At 39.1% G+C, this 23649-nt stretch overlaps 4 protein-coding genes and 1 long non-coding RNA gene across 6 annotated transcripts in view; 3 read left to right on the top strand and 2 right to left on the bottom strand.

The window, feature by feature from the left end:
• dagla (diacylglycerol lipase, alpha) overlaps window positions 1–2025 on the bottom strand; it is a 40047-nt gene extending 38022 nt beyond the window's left edge. For both annotated transcript variants that reach the window (XM_022194737.2, XM_022194738.2), the window contains exon 1: window positions 1111–2025. The gene's annotated coding sequence lies outside the window, so the exon portion shown is untranslated. The remainder of the gene's footprint in view (window positions 1–1110) is intronic.
• Window positions 2026–2110: 85 nt separating this feature from the next.
• On the top strand, window positions 2111–6650 carry LOC127532987 (uncharacterized). Its single transcript, XR_007940596.1, has 2 exons — window positions 2111–3752; window positions 4492–6650. It is a non-coding gene; the product is annotated as an uncharacterized LOC127532987 (long non-coding RNA).
• Window positions 6651–7637: 987 nt separating this feature from the next.
• polr2l (RNA polymerase II, I and III subunit L) lies at window positions 7638–8997 on the top strand. Its single transcript, XM_022194744.2, has 3 exons — window positions 7638–7766; window positions 8267–8371; window positions 8728–8997. Exons 2-3 carry the CDS (start codon window positions 8277–8279, stop codon window positions 8834–8836), a joined length of 204 nt encoding a protein of 67 aa, XP_022050436.1. The 5' UTR covers window positions 7638–7766; window positions 8267–8276; the 3' UTR covers window positions 8837–8997.
• Window positions 8998–9331: 334 nt separating this feature from the next.
• Window positions 9332–18599, bottom strand: LOC110951596 (cleavage and polyadenylation specificity factor subunit 7-like). Its single transcript, XM_022194739.2, has 9 exons — window positions 17987–18599; window positions 17203–17394; window positions 15805–15908; window positions 15545–15690; window positions 15118–15460; window positions 14696–14799; window positions 13281–13425; window positions 12886–13191; window positions 9332–9653 (listed from the first exon to the last, which is right to left on the bottom strand). The coding sequence occupies exons 1-8, from the start codon at window positions 18068–18070 to the stop codon at window positions 12891–12893; spliced, it is 1419 nt and encodes a 472-aa protein (XP_022050431.1). The 5' UTR covers window positions 18071–18599; the 3' UTR covers window positions 9332–9653; window positions 12886–12890.
• A 93-nt stretch (window positions 18600–18692) lies between these two features.
• Window positions 18693–22142, top strand: sdhaf2 (succinate dehydrogenase complex assembly factor 2). Its single transcript, XM_022194743.2, has 4 exons — window positions 18693–18847; window positions 19484–19707; window positions 20244–20353; window positions 21529–22142. The coding sequence occupies exons 1-4, from the start codon at window positions 18821–18823 to the stop codon at window positions 21657–21659; spliced, it is 492 nt and encodes a 163-aa protein (XP_022050435.1). The 5' UTR covers window positions 18693–18820; the 3' UTR covers window positions 21660–22142.
• Window positions 22143–23649: the final 1507 nt, after the last annotated feature.

Genomic DNA, 23649 nt, shown 5'->3' with positions numbered 1-23649 from the left:
GTCAGTAGTGAACAGGAAGAGCCAGTTTTCTGGCATAAGAAGAGGTGACAAACTCTCACACAAGCTGGAAGGGGAAAACAAGGAGTCAACACATGTGCCAGGACTCCGCTAGAGGCATTTGGATTCCACTGGGATTGAAGTCTACAGGGGAACAAGTGTTTACACTGGTGTTAATGCAGCCTTATATGGCTAGGCTTGGCTGTCTTCTTTTGCAACTAACTTAACATCTGATCTCAAGAAATAAAAAAATACCAGATTTATCCCTAAAAATACAACTATAACACATCCTAGCTGTGTCTCCCACCTGTCTGATTTAAACTTTCCCATCCCTAAGGTGATATTAGTCTGTGCAGACCACGTAGAATTAGCAGGACGGTATGGAGGATTAGTTGGACATTCTCCTGAGACTTTTTATCTTGCAACATGGCCTCATGAAGGCATTTGCACTTTAAGCGGCATGAACATAGTGACAGCAGAGAAAGATGGTGTCCACAACTGGAAGTGTGAATGATGAACAGGTGTGACATTCCCCACTACTGTCAGTGTGCCAGATCCTTTTTTCAGGGACATGTCATCTACTGCTGAGCCTAAGACATAAAATCTTAATAGTGTATGGCTATGTTTTAAGCCTGTGGAGTCAAGTTTGCACTGAATAATGCACAGACTGATCAGGGGAGGATTCACACCTAATATACACGAATATAAGGTACCATCAATATTGGTACTGTCATGTCACTTCAGGTTTTTGCAACTTTGTGACTGTCATTTGTCCCCATTTTTGCCAGTGCATGCTGTTAAAGAACGGAGAAATACACAGTACCATTCACACTATGCCTTGTGTTTATATGTGCAACAGCATCCTAATGTGTAATTCCAACAAGTCGATCAACAGCAGCGGCAGTGCAGCCTAATCTCATGTAATCAGGACAGCTGCATAAGGTGGCATCCTGCGGGCCTAGCAAATGGAGATGTGGCCTAAGAAACGTGTCTCCAACAGCACTGAGACACGGGTTTAAAAGCCGGGTCACACCGGCCGTGTCGTGGCGGGCTTCTGCACATAGCTGAAGTCAGCGTACCAGTCAGTCTCCTCAGCCGGTAGCTGCTACTCACCTGTATTTTCACGATGCCTTGCCAAGACCCACTGCATCGGTTCTGCTCTCTCTCCCATATCCTCCCGGCTGCCGACCCGCTTCAGCCTCGCTCCCTCCTCCGGACACCAGCTCAGGGGTTTTGGGTGGATAAAATCTCAGATGTCTCAGCGATAGAATTAAAATAACCGTGAAGACGTCATTACAGCAGAAAGATGAATGGACCCAGCGACACCAGAGACCCGGAGCTTCCTCCGTTATCCCCCGGGTGTCACTCGGACTTGAAACATCAAGAACGCTTTTGATTACCCGGTCGTTGTGAGAGAGAAAAAACCCTCCGGAGTCTGACGGCTCGGTTCTCCGCTAAATTGCAACACGTCGTCGGTTGTGAGCTGTTCACAGAGTGTGCCTGAATCCCACGTCCCTTCCGTGCGAGCTCGGCGTGATTATTTCTCCCGCAGGAGGACAGCAGTCCATCGGGTTTGACGAACCAGACGACCCATTCGGGTTTTACGTTGTAGCCCGTGTGTGTGTGTCATCACAACCGGACAACTCCCGAACCCCGACACGGAGAGCAGCTAAACGGAGGCAGCATTTCCCGAGAACCTGGCCCACCCCCAAGGAAAAATTCCCACCGAAAAATACGTACGAATTGGCTATTCCCTTTCCGTGTTCGGCTGCGCAAATGCCGTTTTGGTTTACGCACACCTGACTTATGTGTGTGTTTTTTTTCTTGTAAACGGCGGATCGCGGACACTTCAAGGATCCTGCGGAGAAAGGGCGCCACCGGTGGTTCGAGGATATCAAGGAACCAGCAACTGGTTCAAAGAGAGCAGTGTTTTTTCGAGAGGGTGCCGCTCCCCTCCGTGATGTCACCCAGAGAGAGACCCAAGGGAGCTCCAACACGCTCCGATGTTTGTTCAGTTGTTCGTTAGTCTGAGAAAACTGACGACTCGGCCGCCATTTGTTAAAAACGGCATTAAGCGACGTTAACGTAAATAAAAACATTACCTTATAGAACCAGCTTCTGTGGCGCATGCGTAGTTTAGTATTTACCCGAAGCAACATTCGTTACCACAGTGACGACACTGAGATGCAGGCGAGGACTTGTGCGAAAATTGGCGTGATTTATTTATTTTTTATATACAAGCTTATGCAGTGATGCCGCATTTAACGCTAGAGTCGATCCAAACTGTAAGATTATCCACTATGTATTTATTAAACACTACGTAGCCTATATATTTCTATTAATTTGTCTCATTTCGTTTCAAATTTGCAATGACCATAAATAAATTGTATTACTTCTGCTTCGTTTAGGCAATATTGCATCAGATCATGATTCAAAACACCGATTTGCGCTTGTGGTTTGCTCCACTTCAAATGTATGTTTAGTCAGAAAATAATATTAATTAACATGCAATGTTAAAGGGGTGTGTTTAATTTAGCATTTTTCAAGTCCCTTTTGTGTTTTTATTACGCATTGGACCGACACCGTTCTTCCCTTGCTCTTCTCATCTTGACACTGCGCGGTGTTCTTTGGATCAACGTATCAAGGGCGTGGATCTACTTTACGTCATAAAATCTACACTTGGAAAAAGGAATGCTGTCCCCCTCAAAAATGTCCAGAACTTTGCTGAAATTTGTAGAGAAGAAATCAATTGAATGAATCGTTGGCACACACATGGCTCAGTCCAGTTATAGAGACTTCTCACTTTCACACAGCCTGCTGCCAAGGTTGCTGACCTGACCTCAGAACTTGGGGGTTATTTTGCAGACATCTTTCTGAAAATAGATCCAAATCTGCTTTGCAACAGGAATCATTTTGATACACAAATATTTCTTGAGGAAAAAAAAAAGTGAGAAACAGATATACAATTATTTATTTTCTCATATTAAATCGTATATTTTCATGTCTTGGCATCAAATGTTTACCCACACTTGATGCACAAATATCTTAGAACTACTAGCTACCTCCTAATATAAAGAAAGTGATCATTTATTATTAGAATCACGCTCTGTATCTGGTGGTTTGCAAGACACTTTGTTTTCTTCTGTAGACTCTCTACTCCTCTGAGGCTAAAGCTTTGATTTAAGCCTTTGATATGGACATATGGATGGATGTATGAACAATATACATAAGCTTGTATTTGCTATTTTCTTCATGCTGTGTTGGAAAAATTTTGGGACAATGTATTCAGAAGATTATGAATCCTACACAGCCAGCTGTTTGGATTCATTAACACACTCAGTGGTGAAATTCAGCACTTTTGCAATCAATTCTACCAACAGAAATGCCATTTTTCAATACTTACTCCTATTACATTGTACCTGAAAAAATGAAGAGGCAAAATGATTTTCCTAAGATATTATGGGTAATGTTTTCGGGGCTTTTCCATATTAAATTAATGCCATGTAAACTCAATAGACTAAGAAATAAAAAGAGACTAGGTATAATCAAAGAATAGCCTCCCCCCTAGTTTGAGCACCAGATGGTACATCCCTGTCTCTCCTCCTCTCGCTCTCATTCTCCTCCCTCCTGCTTTCAGTGTCCTCCATCTCTACCCTTTCTCTCATTTTCTAATACTGAGGACATTCTAACTTCCAGACTGCTGTGCTTCCTCGTCCATCTGCTGTTCTTGTAATCTCTAAGGAGCTATTGGAGAGGTAGGTAATGCCTATGTTTCCTCTTATCACATCACAGCAAGATTTAGTAAGAGGCATTTTTGCAAAGATGTGTCGAGTCTACATTGTGTAAGACTCAAGCTGTTGTGCTGCGATTATTCTGCGATAGTTATTCCTCCTGATTTTTCCTCATTTGCATTTTCACTGATTCCCTCTATTGCAGTTGCTGTGATCATTGTTTCTCTCCTCCATCTTGTCCTCCATTTATAGCTCAAATGACTCATGCAGGTTTTACAGTGCAGTGAGAGAACAGGGAGCAAGAAAGAGATTAGATCTTCACATTATTGCATCTAGATTAAGCTCTTGTCGGGGTCAAAGAAATAAAGATTGAGTCCTTTACTTTAAAGGCAATCTGCAGCTGCATCACCATTCTCCCTGCCTCCATTACAAAACTATCAGATTGTCCCATGAAAAGGCATAACAAGGGAGCTACTTGGAAATGATTTCTTCAGAGGAACGTTATGTCACAGCAGCTGTGACCAAAATAAATAGCATCCTGTCCCTGTGAGCATCGGAGTATTCCCATCAATGTCATCGTTTTCCAAGGTCACAGTTAAGGCCTCACCGCCACAGGACTGCTTCACTGTTGCACAGTGAAAACATGAGTATGAGGGCTTCTTACATATGTCAGTGTCTCTACACCCAGCAGAGCAGATAACATAATGTCTGAGCCTAATTTAGAGGGATAATCTGGCTGTGTGTGTTTGCTGTTTTTCTTCAGTGAAGCAGCACAGAGCTGACCTTATAAAGACTCCTCCTGGTCAGACCACACCTCTGTCTCAGTCCATGGAAGCCAAGGCCAAGTCCGGCGCTCCAGCGCCCAAAGCAGCATCTAAAGCAGAGAAGAAGGAGCCGGTAGCCCCACGCAAGGCTGACCCTGCCCCTGCCGCCCCTGAGCCTGAGCATCCTCCTCCCTCCCAGGATGGAGCAGCAGAAGCTGAAACAGCAGCAGGTGACGAGGCTGCGGCCTCCGGCACAGACTCTCTGGAGCACCTGAAGCCCTTTCTCATTGGTGGTGTTGTTATCGCTGCAGGAGCCATCTTGCTGGGAGTGTTGCTACTGGCAAGGAGAAATTAAAACCAAATCATTATTGCAAGTTAGAGTATTTATTGGTTGATGAGCTTAGAGTGTTGTTGCTGATTGGTTCACAGACTATCATGGGGGATGGGGAGCCACTGTGCATTTTTTTTTGTCTTTTTTTTGACCTGCTTTCACTTGTTGTGAATCAAAGCATTCAAGTTTTGATCAAGGCTGTATATGGAGCATAATTATACATAGTATATGCATGAATATGCTACAATACTCCATCTGAAATGTAATTATGTATTTCTAAAAAAAACTTACATTGTATTACAGAGCTTAAATGCCTAAACTCTCTAAAGGTAGCTTGTTCAACTGCTTTATCTTGTTTAATTCAGTTTGTGCAAATATTGACATAAGATTGCAGTATTTGTGCATTCTTTCACCGGAAATGAGCTTGGTTCACTTTGCTAAAAGATCATGAAGAACTGTATTCATATTATTGAAACTTATAGCTATTGACATTGTGTATCAGAGTTATAGGTTATATTTTATTTTAAAATAAGACAATTGAAAGAGCAGGCTGGAGAACAGCCGAGATTATGCACTGTGATCTATTGCACATACTTTGGCTATATCATTGCCTGATTGAAGGGATTCAGTTTCTCTTTCAGAGTGCAGTGAGACATCAAAGACATCAAATCTCTAATTGTAAAAAAGTCAAATACAAAATGGCACAGTGCAATAAACTTTCTCAGCTATAGAACATATAAGCATGCAGTGGTTGAGAAATGGCATGTAAGGGACTGTTGGACATAAAACATGTACACTATGGAACAGAGAACAGTTGTGATGTTACTTATTGCTGTAGAATACAAAAGAGATTTATTTTACTGTCAAATATTATCACAAATCAATAACCTTTCATGTCTTACACGACAGTCACAGTCATGCTAGTTCAGTCTGTTTACATCTTGCAGTATGCAGATGCTTCATTGTGGCAGCCTGAACAGCCATTAGTGTTGCAGTATCAGGTTTAAAGCCTGCTGCCAAACATGGGAGTTGTTTCAGTCAACACTATACTCCCCTGACAGTTGCAAAATCTTGTTTTCAAAACCACATTAATGACATTGAAGTACAATTTTAATGTATTGAGAGCATCCTAAACTGCAAATACAGCAGAAGCTGGATGTAAATGAACTACTGTCTATAGTTTACTTGAAGGGGGAAAAATATGTTAAGCAGTCACAATTTTGTCACTGCATAACTCACCTGTACAGCTGTACACAATCTTTTTAACTCACACTGTGGTTGTCCCTGTTGCATAAGTAGATAGCAGAAAGACACAATTCTGACACAAACCATCACTTAATTTTAGTTGTAAGGGTATAGATTTCACACATTACTGGCCAAAAAATATTGTATGAACATACCACATTTAACACCCCAGACATATTCAAAAGATAGTATGCCAACACCAAAACAAACTTCACCTTACATTGTACAATACAGTGTACCAAAAAAAGAGAAAATTCCTATTTTCATAATTTCAACAGCGTATAAATGCAATAATTCAGATAGGACTCCTCATTTAGCACATGTGCTGTAGCAATTTAAATTATATAAACAATGTAATAATGTATTATCTTAGAGATGGTAAAGATGGTGATGTTGTAAGATGATGAAAAAAGGGTAATGATGATGTTTTCAGTGGTGACTGTAATGACTATAATGATGGTTATATTTTTTTATATATTTCTAACATATTTTCCTTATGCACCCTCCCCTCTGCCCCCAAACTTCTAAATGTAAAAAAGAAAGCGTTTGAAATCCAACCTTATTAAAAGGCAGTGAACCAGCCCAAGTGAGTATTTCTTTGATTGCAATTACACCTTTGTACACTGAACTTAACTTAAATGAATTAATAAGAAGTCAAACTGTTTTCCAGTCAAACTGAAGAGTTTGTGAGATGATTTTGCATTGTCTTACAATATTATAATGACATACATTTTGCTTGTTTACATGTTGGAGCATACTCAAATTTTTCTAAATTTGGAAATAATCCAATTTTACTCTATTCAGTTAATTTATTTTCTATATTTTGTGAATCAAGTTGAAATTGTTTTTATTCAGATCTAGAGTTACAGTACTGACAGATCAGAGTTATTTATATTTCCACAACTGGACAACACTCGTGTCAAGCATTCAGTTTGAAAGATAAGACGTTTCAAATGAAAATGACAGAACTACGTCTAACTATCTGACAAATATCCACTATCAAAACAGATTTTAAGTATGTTAACTACACTATTTAGTTATTTTTGACCACAAGGTTTATGATTCTACTTTAAAATATCTTGCATCAGCTTACAGTGAATGCCTTTGATCATTCTGTAATGACTGCATTAGAGGATTATTTGCTTAAAAAAAACATCCTTCAATGTGGCTTATATGTTTAAGTCACTATTTCTACGCCACAGTCAATATCTGTACTGGCCAAAGAAAACCATGAGTGGCAAGCTCTATTGTGTTTTGCATGCACAGCCAAGGGGTGGTTATTATTATTGTTGTTGTCATTATATAACAATAACAGTAGCAATAATAATAATAACCATTATCATATTACTGCCCGCACCACAGACACTTACTATACCACACTATACTATAATTGTAATTGTGAGGTTATTTCTACAGAGTTGTTGTTTTGTGATGTCAAAGAAATGCATTACTTTATAAATTAGAGACTATAGTATCTTGTCCCTCCATTTGTATCAGTGATGGTGTACCTACGAAACTGTTCAAATGTCAAAATAATAAACATTAGAAGAAACTATGCTTTTATTCTGAAGGATCCGGGCTGAATTACTATTGTTGCGGCTGTAGAGAACGAGGGAAACTCAGGGGATCAGTCTGTTGGAATTCCTTTCTCTGAGAAGAACTTAACGCTTCATCTTTGGGTTAATTAGAATATTGACGGTAAGTAAATGAAAAGTGAAATTTTGAAATTTTGTCTGTTGATTGGTAAAAAATGAACTACTCGTGGCAACAAGCTAACGTGAGCCGCCTATGTACAGCTGTGCTAGTCGCATGGCTAAATACAGTGCGTGAGCTAGCGTTAGCTTACTCTTTGGGGCTTAACTCGTCCTTTAAATTGACAATCACTATTGGTAGCAACAGCACAAATAAATGAACACTTCTAAATACAAAAACCATGCCGTTAAAGTGCTCTTCTGCGTTATTGTTTCAACTGATATGCGCCCATTGAGCTAGCTTAGCTACGTGCTGCAGCTAGAATGTTAGCAAAACATGCTAGCTACTTACACTCGCGTAACAGCGTTTAGCTTAAAAAATATTCGCTGTAAAAATTATTTGCTTGGGTGATATTGGCTAGTTATCAAGCTAGCTAGGTCACTATCTCGCTAGCGTTACATTCTACACAGATCTGGATGTTAACAGAATAATGTGACTCTCTCCAGGTGTCCTACAATGATCATCCCTGTGCGGTGCTTCACGTGTGGGAAGATTGTGGGTAACAAATGGGAAGCTTACCTCGGCCTCCTTCAAGCAGAGTACACCGAAGGGTGAGATAAATACCTGCTGGTTTCTGTCTGTACTACACCTGTATCTGTCGTCAAATTGTTGTAAAGTCTTGCTCAAAATCAGACCAATTGCATGTGCTGTTCTGAAGTATTTTGCAAGAAGCAGTGTTGTAGTACTGAGGAAATACGTCTAAATGGCCTCAGGTAATTGGCATTAATTCATTTCATCACTCCATCTTGAAACCTAACCTAATCAACTTAGCCTGCGACAGCTTGATAAGCTAAAAGGTTTGAGGTTACGTGTACGTCTGTCTGCAGCAACGTCCATATACTTTATTTATTCAGTGATCTGTATAAAATGCATTAAGACTGACATTACTTCCTCTCTGCTTTTTTAGTGATGCCCTTGATGCCCTGGGCCTGAAGAGGTACTGCTGTCGGAGGATGCTCCTTTCTCACGTGGATCTTATTGAGAAATTATTGAATTATGCTCCTCTGGAGAAATAATAAATGATGAAAGAACTTTCTGGACTTTGCAACGCTGTGACTTGGACAGATTCATGTTATATTTATGTTATGTTAATGTCAATTACAGTCACAATCCTCTCAACATTCATTTCTGCACCTGTTTGATGATTTACATTTTCTAAATAAAACTGTTGAAGACATTGTTAGTTGTGTTGCTCATTTATCAAGTTACTACAATTTTGTTACTGGAACAGGAATGTCTTAAAATCTTAAAGGAAATTACTGTTGGAAACTTTATAAAGTTCTGTAGTTAATCTAAATAAGACCTGGGTCAAACATTTAAATATGCAGTGCATGTAAATTGTCACAGATTTTGTGTAGAAGCATCAGATTAATCAATAGCAATACATAAGACTAGACAACTTGGTGTTTGTCTTATCAGTTGACAAAAAAGGGAATTATTGGTTTATCTTTGTGGTCCTCAGTCTGCAGATGCAGTACAACTTAAATGAGTAAGGAAATAAAACACTTCAATTAGATTTTCAGGGAATGCTTTTTAATCTGGATTTAATATAAAAGAAAGTGAAAACATCAAACTATTACATAAGTTAATAGTAGGTGTAACTGTGCATGCAAGCGTTGAAATGTACATCCCAGCAACAAATCTACAGCCACTTTTTTTCTATTAAAACAAGTTAAAGTCCCAAGATCAATATGTGACTAAAGAACCAAAACAGTACACTTTTAAACCTTTGGAGATGCATATCTTCAGTTTCACCTTATATTCCTCCAGATTTTTATACAACTTGGTCCTGTCTTGTCTTTGCTCTGCTTCACATACAGTAACTCCACCAATCTAGGGAAGAAAAAAAAACATACTTTTAAAAGGCACACTTTCAAAAATCAAATATGGACTGAACTGGCCAACAGATTAAAGCAGCTCTGAAAGGCAGTTTGCATATTGTCCTTACTGCAGTGCTACTTTGTTTTTACACTAGTTGCTGCTACTTATATTCCAACAGAGTACAACCTTCTGTATTGCATGTCAAGCTAAAAGTTCTGCACATTAAGCAGCTACAATGCCGATATAGTTTATCCACACCCCTTGGAAGATTTCTCATTTTATTGCTTTTTACCATTGAACGATGGTCAATTTGATTTGGATTTACGGACAAGAATTTCCAAAAGTGCTAGAAGTCGCACAGCTAGTGAAATGTAGATAATCTGAGTGCAGTGAATGTGTCTTATGTGATTGTAGTATAAAAAAGTCTGTATGTGGAAGGTCCAGTCACTGGTAAGTCAGTACTCCAGGCTATAACTACACCATGAAGACAAAACAACAGTCCAAGCAACTCTGTCAAAAGGTTACTGAATAGCCCGATATGCAGGATAGATACAAGACAATTTCTGAGTCACTGAATATTCCTTGGAGTACATAAATCCATTGAGAAATATAAGGAATGTGGCACATGCTTAAATCTGCCGAAGCAGGCTGTCCTTGAAAACTTAGCAACTGTGTAATAAAGAAACTAGTAAGGGATTCCACCAAGACACATGTGACTCCTCTGGAGGAGTTACAAGAAGCTGAGATAGGAGAGACTGTGCATACAACTGTTGCCCAGGTTCTTTAGCAGTCAAAGCTTTATGGGAGAGTGTCCAGAGAGCCACTGCTGAAGAAAGCTTATATCAAATCCTGACTAGACTTCACCAGGAGGCATGTGGGGAAAGTCAGTTGTAGGAAGGTTCTTAGGTCTGATGAGACCAAAAGGGAGCATTTGGGCCATAAGCCTAAGTGCTATGTTTAGTGAACACCAAACAATGCACATCATCTCAAATACACCATCCCAATTGTGAAGCATGGTGGTGGCAGTATTATGGTTTTAGGATGCTTCATGGCAGCATGTCTTGGAAGTATTGTGTAGGTGTAGAGTACAGGGAAATCCTGAAGAACAACCTGATACAGTCTTCAAGAGAAGTGTGACTTGAGAGATTTGCTTTACAGCAAGACAATAAGCCGAAGCACACAGAAATGGTGTAATTGTGCACAAAGGTGCATCTTCTAAATACTGACTTGAAAGGGGTGAACACTTATGCAATCACTTATCATATGTTTTCCATTTTTAAGTATGTATTATCATTTCTAGTCAAAAAAGCGAAATAATATTGACCATGATTCAACGTTAAAAAGCAAAAAAAAAAGGGGGCACTTTTTTAATGGTACTGTATCGTTTATGTCTTCAAGTCACAGCCATGCTAAGTCTGCTAAAGGACACATACAAACAAAGAGACTATGAAAATATGATGGAGCACTAAGTCTGGTGGCATAATGGATTGCAGACTTTTAACAGGTCATTGCATTGTAAGACCTCTGCACTAAAAATAACTACTTTCACTAGCTTCCTTTTATGAACTGTAATCTGTGAGAAAGGTTTTGGTAGAAATGAAAAGACCTGAAACCAAATCCTTTGGTCCAGTTAACATTATATCCTGTACAGTTTAACTAAAAATATGTAGCAAAACTGCACTCCTAAGCCATATGATCCAATATATTGTAAGTGGACAAAAATGTATTTATTCATCCACAATAATAGTATTGATTTTAATTAACTTACCCAAACTACTTTGTATTTATCATACAATTTCTCAGTTATCTTGACAGTGATTATAAGAGGGGCAGCTGAAGAAATGCAGTAATAAGATGCAAATAAAACCAACAACAAAAACGTGCTCATACACATAGAAGTTACATACAGACAGCATCAGCAACAATGACAATCTCTTACAGAGTGCAAAAAACTGTGTAATAAGAAGCCCAACAATGGAACTGATAAACCTTTTTCACAGCAGACATTTTGACTTGTCATAACAATAAACAAACCGGTGGAATTAAACACATTAATAATGTATCGGTTCCATTTAAGCCATTTCTGGCTTCACTAATTTGTAAAAGTGACGGCTTTGTCATTCCCACACAGGTCACTTTTTTGTTAATGTTCTTCGTGGCTTCATTTGGACAGAAATGTGATATTTGTCATTCTACAACATTATACAATACACCAAGTGATGTATAACATAAAATAATGCACCAGTAAACAATAGACTAGATCTCAACTAAAAGCAAGCCTAACAAACTGTCACAACAACTAATAGCCTCATTTATTTATGATTTCCCGAAACACTGACTATTCTGTCCATGTGTGATGGCAGTCTTACTACTACTTCACCAACGGTAAAATAAAAACATCCTGGCAAATGTGAGTCATCCTGAGGACAGCCGCTATCCATCAGACGATTTATTGGTAGCTTACAAATTGTGACAGCTCACCTGTCTGAAGTGAAGAGAAGTGCACAGTGTTAGCAGTGGATCCTGATCGCACAAAAATCTCTTGCTTTACCGACACTCCCATGGATCCTACAGCTGTTTGATGGTGCAGCTATGTAATGAGCTCAGAGGAAACATTTCTGAATGTTTGTTAATGTTAGCCAAAAAAAAGCAACACATTCATTACTGGTGAGTATCATTTATCTGTGCTATTAGTCTCTGTTTTCATCACAGTGAAGTTTGTTTTATTTTGTTTTTTGATATTTCAGTTTGTTGTAGATGTGAAATTGTAGAGCAAAGTGAATGAGAAGGGCGTCTTGTGATTTTAACAACAAACTGTGTCTTTTGCACTCTCTGTGATGTTTTTGGACCAATATTGGTGTTGAAATATAGAAAAACCCCTCCACACAGACTGAAGTACCGTCACTTCTACGTGTTTTAATGTGACGGCACATAGTTCAGACTTCTGCCGTGTTGAAAGTGGAATGGAAATATTACTAGGTCCAACTTTGTAAGATTGCTATTTACAGAAATGTGATCAGGGTGTGCATTCAGATGGGTGCCAACACGCTCAGTTGCCATTAGATTAATGGAAAGGAGTGCTCATCTGAAAGTGTTCCATTAAGTAGTTCCAGTGAGCCAGCAATCAGAACATCAGGAACTAACCTGAGAGCAATCATCACTGTGACCTAATACATTTTTACTTCCCTGCTATCACAAGAGCAGTGTACAGTTCAAAATGTTAATGAATTAACAACAAGCTTACCTAAGCTAGCGGTACCGGTCTCTATGATCTCTGTGCCTTTCTCGTTCTCTTGAGCGTTCCTTGTCTCTCTCGTCAGTCCAGGATTGCTCTCTGTGTCTTCGAGACATTCCCACACCATCCCAGCCAAAAGAATCTTCTCTATCACGCTCTCTTTCACGTTCTCTCACACGCTCTCTGTCGCGGTCTCTCTCTCGGTCTCTCTCTCTCTCACGTTCTCTGTCACGCTCTCTCTCGCGATCTCTCTCACGATCTCTGTCACGACTCCTGTCCCGGTCTCTTTCTTTTTCCGTGGAACGACTGCTAGTCCTGCAAAGACATATGGATTTGTGTGATAGAAACTGATCAGTAAGCTAATTCTAGTTATGTCTTCAGTCTTGAAGCATAATTATACAAACCTGTAGCCATAGTTGCCCTGGATAGAGACCAGACAGTCTTTAAGTGAGGTGACTAAGGCTTGGCAGCGTTCATCTCCATACACTCTGGACTGCTTAATAATGGCAATGGCGGTTAACAATGTTTCCATGGCCACCCGCATGTCTCCTGTAGTAACAATTGGAGAGATTCAATGTTAGACAGTTTCCTTGTTAGGGTTAATAAAAAGCTTCAAAAAATGGATTACATTTGCCACAAATTACAGTAAAGTTAGACAAAAACTCCAAGCATTCATAGACATGTGGACTTGTGTAACAAAATGACTGAAAAACTAAAACTTCAATTTGGTTGCGATTCCGCACATACAACAAGAAAAGTACTCAGAGAGGGCAGTACTCTGCCAAGGCTGCACAGTCGTATCATTTCCGATGGATGAAACCTTGAAAAAAATTCGTAGCAGAAATCCCGGCACCATAAAATGTGTCCATTTAATATAGATGTACCTACAAAGAAAATGACCTTGCGCTGAGCACAGGCGTGTGCTGTGCATGTGTATGTTTTGTACGGATACCGAATTGAGTGACCTAAATATGTAGCAGCCAGCGGGAATTGATGGGACACAGAAACACCCCCACAATTTAATCAATTGTTCCTTGTATCATTTCCGATGGATAAGTCCCAATAAGTCTGTAACGGTGGATTTGTAGTAGGATCGCTATCATGTGATCGTCAGCAGGCAGCTGATGTAGCGTTCACTTGTTGTCACAGAAGCCGTGCTGCTATCTCGCAATCATACAGGAATCTTTAACAAATCCATGGATCCAGACTATAAGCTGCATGACTGCCAAAATCTAATCAATTGGTCCTTGTGACCTTCCCTGAAAATTTCTTCCAAATCCGTTAGTCCATTTAAAAAAAAAAAATGTAGCTAACAAACAAACAGACAAACCAACGGCGATCGTCACATAACTCCGCCGTGGCTCTGCTTTGATCTGTCAGTACTGATCCTTAATTGAGATGTAAAAAAAGGACTATTATTCAAAATTTTGAATTACATTATTTCCTATATAGTAAAGGATATTTTGCATCGCAGGGAATATTAAACTTGAGTTGAAACCAAGTTTTCCAAGACTTAATTAAGTAATTAAAGAGTATTTGGGTAAATGACACTGAGAGCTGATGGTACAGTATTTTACAACTAATATAAAATGTTGTAGTTTTATATAATCTTAATCAACAAAATATCACAAATCAAGGTATCCATTTACTTTTACTATTCAAAGAGGGGTGTGTAGCAGTTCTGTTTAATTTTTTTTCCCATCTGCTTGTTTGTCAGTCACAGCTAGAGACCAGTACTTTGGCCACGTGAATTGTTAAGTTTTGTATTTCTTCTTCTACTTCACAGAAACTGATTTGCACTGAACTGAGCTGTACTTACCAGCTGTTGCTCCAGACACTGCCTTGGTAATAGCACTGCTGGTAATAGCTTTATTTCTGTTCATTAGCTCCTCAAAATCTCCTTCTGCACTTCGAGGTGTGTGTCTGAAAAAATAGAAGGATTATTGTCATATAAAGTGAAAGTATTACTGAACCATCAACAAAAGATAATACTAACTACCTACTAGGTTACTAAAATAACTGCTGTCATAGTCTTATTTTACAAAGCAGTCAGTTTATATTATTTTCAGCATGTTCTATGTGCCTTATTAGCAGCATAGCAGTTATTCTTTTGGATCCCTTTGTGTATCTTGGTCTTTTCCTGCTTTACGTGAAGCAGCATCAGGTTCATTGTTTCTCACTGGGGAAGAATATACTGTTTAAACTTGTTCTCAGTAGCTGTAAAAATAAAAGTCTACTCACTTTTGTTGGCTGTAAGCCTTGCTGCTGTGCCCATCTTGTGCTGTATTGAAGAATGCAGGATTTATATGCAGACTTGGAGATGGTTGGCTGGGGACTTGGACAGGATGAGAGGGGAACAAACTTGGTGGCATTGGTGGAGGGATTGTTGGTGGCAAATGTGGGAACAGCGGAGGCGGCTGACCAAGACAAGGGGGTGGTAATGAGGGAAACCTGTTTACAAGTGGGTGTGATGAAAGAAGGGGAGGTATAGGGGGAGGACTGGGCTTCTGAGATAACAATGAGGGAATCTTATCAGCAGGTTCTGGTTCCTTCGACTCTTTGGAATTAACACGCAAGGGAATACCTGCAGAAAGACATTGTTTTTAAATGACATTTGGTAATGCAGTGTAACATCAGTTGTATTTTGTTAAGCTTGTGGTGCACTTACGTTTATTTGCTATTTCCTCAAAAATACTGAGGTTCTGGCGAGTAGCGAAGCGACAGTCTACCCTTTCCCCATTGACTTCACACAGAGGTATTTTTTCCAACAATGTTTTCAGTGATTCTTCTGAGGTCACCACCACCTCAGCAAAACTGTATCACATCATAGAAGTCACAATACATGTATGATTACCAGCAGTACGTCAGGGAAATCAAAACACAAGCTTCCTGTCTTAAAACAAAACTTTACATTTTATGAACACTCACCCTCTTGACTGGCCATTAACTTTATTCTCAGCAAATTTAATCTCTGTGATGTCCCTCACACCCAGCCTCTGGGCCATGCCCACAATGTCCTTGTCAGATGTCCACTGCAAGTAGATAGATAGATAGATAGATAGATAGATAGATAGATAGATAGATAGATAGATAGATAGATAGATAGATAGATAGATAGATACTTCATTAATCCTAAAGGAAATTCAAGAGACGAGCTACTGAAGAGGTCGCCACTCCCGTCAGAGCCTGCAGTGGCAGGCATGGAAAGAGGAAATGATAAAATGGCAGAATAGTAGAGAGCAACTTGTGATCTTTATACTTAGTAACACTGCTACAGAAACACAGCCAGGGTTGACGGACAAAACAGAGTTGTATGTTGTAAAGGATAAAACTCCGTGGTTGACCCACCAAACCAAACTGGTTAACCCACACTTCCACTGCTTGATGTCATCAAAACAGGTGTCAAGGTTAACCTTGGGTTCCCAATAATTTACCAAAAAAATAGATTTCAATTTGTGACTTGTCTTTTTAAACATGTTGTAATAAAAGTGATTCTGAAGAAAACTGCTTTTTGAATGACCTGGAATCTTAATACAAACTGTGCGCATTCTACTAAGTAAGCTACTGGAATGCTACAGAAAATCATCACAGTTGACAAGAGCCCACATCACCTTGTAGATGTAATTGAAGCCACCAATTTAAGAAGTGTTTTCTGAGGATGAATCTGAACCAGGACAATATACCTTTGTCCTGTTTACACTCACATTATAGAGTGGAAGTCAATTGTGAAATCCCCTTCACTGCCTTTTTGTGGTGAATTTAGAAAAAAAAAAAGGATATGACTGAAGGTACAAATAGCATTACTTGGTGCAGAAATTAGTCTGACTAGTATCAAGTAAAGGAAGACCATCAATCGGCTCTATTGAACAGTGATAACTTTAGTTTGACATACAGTAGGTTACCTCAGAGAGGGGGGCTGGGATACAAAAAAGCACATTTGAGGACATTCTGAGTAGCCTCGCTGTGTCTGGAAAATAACGCCAATCATAAAAACAAATTACAAGTTTGGTGAGATGTTATATTTGACTTGGTGTTATAATTTTGTACCTGAAATGAAATTATTCTACAAATTTTTAAATGAAAATAGGGTGTTTGATTGAAGGAGGGATGCAGGTTGTAGGCTGTAATGACATTTAATCATCTGGGCATGTTTAAGAATAAACAAAGAAAACACAAATAATTCATTTTTTTCTAAGATAATCTGCTTGGGCTGCCTCACGGGGGACATAAATTCTCTTTTATGTTTTCATGTCAAAAGTGTTGTGCCAGTCTATGCAGACAAAGCAAACTTCAACATAGACTGGCTGTTAGAGTCTTTGTACTCACCCAGGGGAAATTTCCAATATACAATGACAGTTTCCTAATTGAGTCTGAGTTTCCTCCTTTTTTCACTCCTGTTGATTTATTCTCCTCTTTAGCTGGTGTCTTCGTAGAAGGAGCCGCAGTAGTAGAGATCTTCTTGTCTTGGTTAACTGAACCAGTTAGAACTGCATCAAAAAGTTCATTTGCTTCCAAATCCTGTGTGGGACAGAAAATAATATCAAAATAATTTTTCATACCATCATCCTGTGTATCTCAGTGAGCAGAGTGTCAGTAAACAAAACACTGCCGGAGGAAACACAAATTGTAATGCTCTTAGTAGGTGTGGCAGCAGAACATAATGGTCTTGAATCAGCATCGTATTTTCTATGATAATATAATACATTTGTAAGTTACAAAATTAAGAACTGACATTCATTCATTCTGTATTTTGTATGTGGAGAATAATAGAGTGAATCACAAAGTTCAAATGTGTATTTTTTTCAATATTGATATAAAGCATGAAAGTGCTCTCCTCAGACCTAAGTCAATGAACTGCAGGCTGAAATAAGTCACCCAATGTGTGCATAAGTTTTGAAAGCATCTCCTTAAAAGCAGAGAGACTTTTCTATTTAAATGCAATTTTCAACCGAAAATTAAGACTAAAAATCAAAACAAATCATTGGTGACTATCAAATGAAAATGTGCATTTAAACCCGAAGAAAAAAAATCAAGTTGCTGTCATCTTTACATGAGCTGCTGTTACGGATGCATTACCAAGAAAGAAAAAAAACGTAATAGTTTGACTCACCTCATCGTTTTGATTGAGGTCACTGTATATATCTATATCATTTTTGGAGGTGCTTGGTCCGGCTGCAGGTCCTGCAGCAGCCATTCCGTGGGCCTGTGATGATCAGATGCTGGCACTGCAGATAGTTGTTTTTGTTTTTTTCCAATGTGGAGTTTGCACTTTCACTGTTTGCACATTAGTAACACATACCGACAACAGGTGCAATGCCAATATTTAAAAAAAAAATCGTTACCGTAAAGCCTTCGTTGCTAGCTAACACTCCGCTCGAGTTCGCAAAAAAAAGAAACACTGTAGCTAAAGAAAAATATTACAAACCGAGAATACGACAAGCGTGCACGCGGTAAGATTATATATTTTTATCTTTAATGGAAAATTTGAAACACACACACGGTGTTTTATTAATGAGTGCACACACAACTAGTTTAAGACGACAACATGCTCGCTCTTTGATCGGCTAATGCTAAAATTGCTAATCTTTCAGTTGGCCGAACATTCAAGTGCGTTAGAGATACTTAACCGGCTAGGAACAACAATGAACATTTGGTTCCTATGCTCCAGCCCCCTTCAAGTTCTGAAGCGAAGGACGTGTTTCTATCTGTCACACCGATTGTAATACACAATAACGATGTATCAATTAAATACTAACTATTAATTATACCGTTTGGCGTTAATTGTCTAGCTAAACATTACCACCACCTTATCAATATGGCGACGTACGCACGATGTGTACGGTCGGTAGTTGACGGTGCGCTGCAGTGACGTGAAGCCAGCTTGTGTAACTTCTGTCGGAAGCTCTTCAGTAAGTCTGCCGACAGCACCAGAGACAAGGTTAAAATGCTGTGTTCTGCTCTTGCGAAAAGGGTAAGTTACATAGTATTTAATTATTTGAACATTTGGTGGTTTTAAATCTGAATGTTGCAGCACTATAAAACGTCAAAGCTCATTAGCGACTTTTGGCCGAACATTAACCGAAATTATTTGATGTTCAGGAATAATAGGATGCATAAAGATTGTGAATTGTAAATTAACAGGTTCGTTTTGTGATAGTGTAGTGTTAAAGTTATGAACCCTGGTTTTATTAACCCTGGCTGGTGCAGACGGTATATCCCGTTGGAGAACGGTTGTACAACAGGGCAGTGTGGGATATTATGCAAGTCTCCTCTGCTTCACTCTGCTGTTTTGACTGCATCGGTGTTAAACATAGATTTACTGTACTTTCAAGGTCATTATCTAATGGAAGACACTTTAGGCTTCTTTTTTGAAGAAACAAAGGTGAAGAGTTTGATTTTGTACTCATGGAAATAAAATACAGTGCAAATAACCCCCCATTAGTTCCTTTTTAGTACTTCTTAATTTCACCATCTCACAGTACCTTAGTACATAAAGAATGGATGAAAGTAGACAAACATGTCAATTAAACAACAGTGCTACATTTTTCAGCAGAGTTGGAACAGATTTTACAGTGAACTGTCTAAAGTTATGTTTGCTGCCTATCAGCTGGTAACAGGGGTGTGCCAGGCAGCATGGAGACCAGCGGTCACAGGGCTGGTATCATCTCGTGGTTACAAAGGAGACGCTCCTGACGACACCAGGGGTGATCTGATTGAGATTCCTCTGCCCCCCTGGGAGCAGAAGCTGGACGAGCCCACTGACATCAAGAGACGCAGACTTCTCTATGAGAGTCGTAAGAGGGGCATGTTGGAGAACTGCATATTGCTCAGGTTGTTAAACTCTCCTCTTTTTGTCCTATCTTTGTGCCATCTAGCCATAATATTGTTTTCCCTTCTCACCTCATGTTTAAAGGATATGCTTATATTTTCTTAAGTCAACAGTACCGATGCTCCCATGTAAGAGAAAATGTCGTTTGTCACTGTAACTGGATTCTCTTTTAAGTAATTTCAAAGTAGGTGATGAGAGATAAAAATGATAAGACAAAAAATGATATCTTCATCAGCTGTGGTTATTATGAGGCTATTATTACATAATTACCTGTTTGAGGAACCTTTCCTCAGCTGACTATACACTGTCAAGTGAATTGCATGATTTCATTTGTACTTCAGGCATGCAGGTTTTTAGCACAACGGTGCAAGCTTTAAGCTGAAGCACTTTTCTTTTTTTAGAGCCCAATTTAAAGACTTTTTCTCATTTAAGCTTGTCAAACACAGTCCATTTACCAGCAACTCAGATAACCTATAGCTATGACTTTCCATTTTGAGACAATTCCCAGACAATATTGAATTCTCCTTTTGTCTTTTAGCCTTTTTGCAAAGCGATACCTGAACACAATGAGTGAGATCCAGCTGCAGCAGTATGACAGACTAATTAATGAACCAAGCAATGACTGGGACATCTACTACTGGGCAACAGGTGAGAGAATATTTCCTTTCCTTTGACAAGTTTCTTCTTAGACATGCAATATTGCATGGGGAATCTCATACAGTACATTTAGACATAACACACTGGCTGCCTGCTATGTTTTTAGCACTGATTTTACAATTCTTGTACTGGTTTTTCACAGTATTAGCTACAACATGAACAGTCAAGCAACTAAAATTATGAACACAAAATATGAAACACTTATGGTTAAGAGGTTACTTCTGTGAGCCACTTAAAACATGGCAACACTTAAATTAACATCTATATCTAATGCACACAGCACTGAGATTACTGTCTTTTATTTCCATTTTGTTTTATCAGTACCTGCTAGTTTTAACTTTGATATTTTAATATTACTTGCAGACTATTATTGCATGTTCTTGTATTATTGCTTATTGTGTACTGCACTTTGAGTTGCAAAACATTAAACATTAAAACAAGTCAAAAAATATGGAAAACTCCAGTGGGTATAATAATTATAAAAGGGCTTGTTTTTTAAACTGACAATAACCTTGCTAACAAATTATCTGTAATTCTGCTGTTGTTTTGTTTTCTTTTGCTGTTTCTTTTTGCTGAGGCCTCACTGTGGAAGCTCACTGTCCCAGGATAACTTACCATTTTATTCCTCTAATGTGCTCTTAATTTGATTCAATTATTTGCCTGTTTGGTTGTGCACAGCAGCTGAAAAATAGAGTCAGTGTGAGAACAGCACCAGCAGATTCTAATTGGTAGCTACTCAGGACTAATTAAAATAAACTGTTGCAGGCAATCAGACTTTACTGAAACAAATAATTACAATGGCATTTCTAAGATACTGATTGAGATGGTTTCCATTTTGAAAGTTGAAAACCAAGAGATCTGTGAGACAACGATTTAGTGTCTTCAGCCTGTGCTCCTTTACTACAATATGAAATATTCATTATTAGGAGCAAAATATCACGTTTTATCCTCCTACGTGACGATTTAAGCTAAATAACCTGAGATTGTTCTTAGATAAACTAAGGTGATGTCAGAAGGACTCCCTTCTGAGTGCTCATTGCTCTTCAGCCATCTGTCTCCTAAAAAAATCTTTTTGCATAAAAATAAAGAATCTGAGGATCCAAATGTTTTCCCCCCAATGAGTTACGAACTAAAATAATTAAGCCTCTTCTTCTTGTTGTCTACAGAAGCTCAGCCCACGCCTGACGTTTACCAAGGAGAGGTCATGGATATGCTGAAGGAGTTCACAAAGAACCGCAACCAAGAACAGAGGCTGGATGCACCCAGCTTGGAGTACCTGGAAAAAGAAAGCCAGTGAGGTCCTTGGCCCTCCAGACCTCAGAGACACATTGAAGGAGGTGTATTGAGTGAATATGAGTGCATTAAGCCTCCAGAAAAAAATCCTCCCAAAGTCAGCAGAGCTGCTTCAGTTACCCACAGCTGTATCTACAAAACACAGTGGAGTGAAGAACATTTGGGGTACATATGTATCTAATGCTGTCCAGCTGTTTCCATGAAATAATGCAGCCATAAACGGCGGGTTCCACCATGCCATCTGTGTACTTGGTCATTATAGGGAGAGAGGAATTCAATAAAATGGAGGGAAGTCTGATGCAATTCAACATGAGGGAGGTGTTCTGAATATTTGTACATATTCATCCAGGTCTGTAAATTCAAGCATCTCAGTGTGTGAGAGTCTTATTAAGCCAGCTTTGATAAATGCACACAAGCTGATCTGTGCGATGCTTTCGCTGTGCCTGTTCCAGACATTATGGGTTATTTAATAAATGTTCATGCTCTACTCCTTTTGTGCATTTATTGTTTCATGAATGGGTGTCGGACTATACCACACGGTTGGATCACGTGACTGCTGGATGACATGACGGACACTGGACGGTATTTGTTACATAATGAAGGTTGTGCCGCCTGCAGTGTCTGTTTACAGACACCAGATGGAAGCAGATCACCTTAGTTTCAGTGTCAAATTAAAGCATCTGCCAATCTTGGTATCTCAGTTAGCTAATGCCTCAACCAATACCACATATAGCTCACATCCCTTATTTTTCATGCAGACAGGGTGTGAAAATATCAGCTGCTGTGTTTATATGAAAGGCTGTTTGCTAAGACCCTTTGCGCAGTGACAGAGGTTGTGAAAATTTAATTGCAAACTGCCTGAAATTACAAACAAAATCCTCTTACTGTTACAAAATGACTGCATTTGGATGAAAGAGTTATTAACCATGGAATAAGTTGTGCTTTTTAGAACACAACAACAAAATTATCTGTAAAACTGAGATCCCAAGTAAAGCCAACATATTTTGTCTGAAGTCATGCAAACAAAGTTATTTCACTCTCTTCCGCCACTGGACAAGCATACATTGACTATGGGGAACGTTTCTTGTCCAGCTGCGTGTCATGTCGGTTCAGTGGAACCTTGTACTGAGTGCAGAAGGGAAGTGCCCTCTGGCCACAAGATGTGCACAGAATCTCTAAACAGACAACAAGCCTGCTTGCGTACGGCCATAGAATTATAATGTACATATGATCCGCTGCCAAGGTGTTACACAAACAAGGAAATGTTCCAGATACCAGACTGACATTAATGTTCCTGGCACATTATTTTAAAAGGGAAATATGTTGAATAACAATGAGCACTTTAATTTTTTATGGTGTCAGCTTGTCCTAAAATAGACCGAGATGATGTCAGAAGGGTTCCCCTCTGTGTTTCCTTTGCTCTTCCACCATCTGTCCTATCGTTAATCTTAATCAGTGGTGGAAATTAACCAAGCTGATTTACTCAAGTTCTGTACTTAAGAAAAATGATTGAGCTACTTTACTTAAGTGTTTTCATTTTCAGAGACTTCTACTCCACTACACTTCTCTGCATACACTTTTTATACTTAATTGTTTGACAGCTGTGGGTGGTCACGTTTGAGGTTGAGATTCTATCAATAAAAAGAAAATAAAAATGAATTTTAAAATAATAATTCCCCACATTTTTGTGCTGTAGCTGCTTTCAAAAGGTCTGACAGGGAACATGTTTTATGTGTCTGTGAGCTGTTGGTAGTTCCACCAAAGTGAGAACAGGTAAGGGTCAAAGAGTTTTAATTATCCAGACACTCAGAAAAAAAGAGCAAAAACTTGGAAAGAGTTCAAAAAGATGGACACAAATACATAGCAGTGCATCTTTTCTTTGCCATTGATCATATGGCTTCTGACAGATTTATCTTGTGCTCCATGGAGGGGCCTTTTAACGCCTAATATGTGAACCACTGGACTAACATACCCACTTTACATGAAGTACTGTA

This window comes from Acanthochromis polyacanthus, chromosome 2 (assembly GCF_021347895.1).
Source record: "Acanthochromis polyacanthus isolate Apoly-LR-REF ecotype Palm Island chromosome 2, KAUST_Apoly_ChrSc, whole genome shotgun sequence".
NCBI classification, from domain to species: Eukaryota; Metazoa; Chordata; class Actinopteri; family Pomacentridae; genus Acanthochromis; species Acanthochromis polyacanthus.
The sequence above is the reverse complement of the archived record's forward strand: the minus strand, read 5'-3'. Positions and strand labels throughout refer to the sequence as shown.

Bases quoted from the DNA above. Each gene is read 5' to 3' on its own strand.
- LOC110951596 (XM_022194739.2), bottom strand. From the start codon at position 18,070: ATGGCTGCTGCAGGACCTGCAGCCGGACCAAGCACCTCCAAAAATGAT. The intron at 17,395-17,986 runs GTGAGTCAAACT...TGTCCCACACAG, and splicing joins ACCTCAATCAAAACGATGAG to GATTTGGAAGCAAATGAACT. The intron at 13,426-14,695 runs GTAAGTACAGCT...TTGTTACTACAG, and splicing joins AGTGTCTGGAGCAACAGCTG to GAGACATGCGGGTGGCCATG.
- sdhaf2 (XM_022194743.2), top strand. From the start codon at position 18,821: ATGCTGTGTTCTGCTCTTGCGAAAAGG. The intron at 18,848-19,483 runs GTAAGTTACATA...GCTGCCTATCAG, and splicing joins GTTCTGCTCTTGCGAAAAGG to CTGGTAACAGGGGTGTGCCA. The intron at 20,354-21,528 runs GTGAGAGAATAT...TGTTGTCTACAG, and splicing joins CATCTACTACTGGGCAACAG to AAGCTCAGCCCACGCCTGAC.
- polr2l (XM_022194744.2), top strand. From the start codon at position 8,277: ATGATCATCCCTGTGCGGTGCTTCACGTGTGGGAAGATTGTGGGTAAC. The intron at 8,372-8,727 runs GTGAGATAAATA...CTGCTTTTTTAG, and splicing joins CAAGCAGAGTACACCGAAGG to TGATGCCCTTGATGCCCTGG.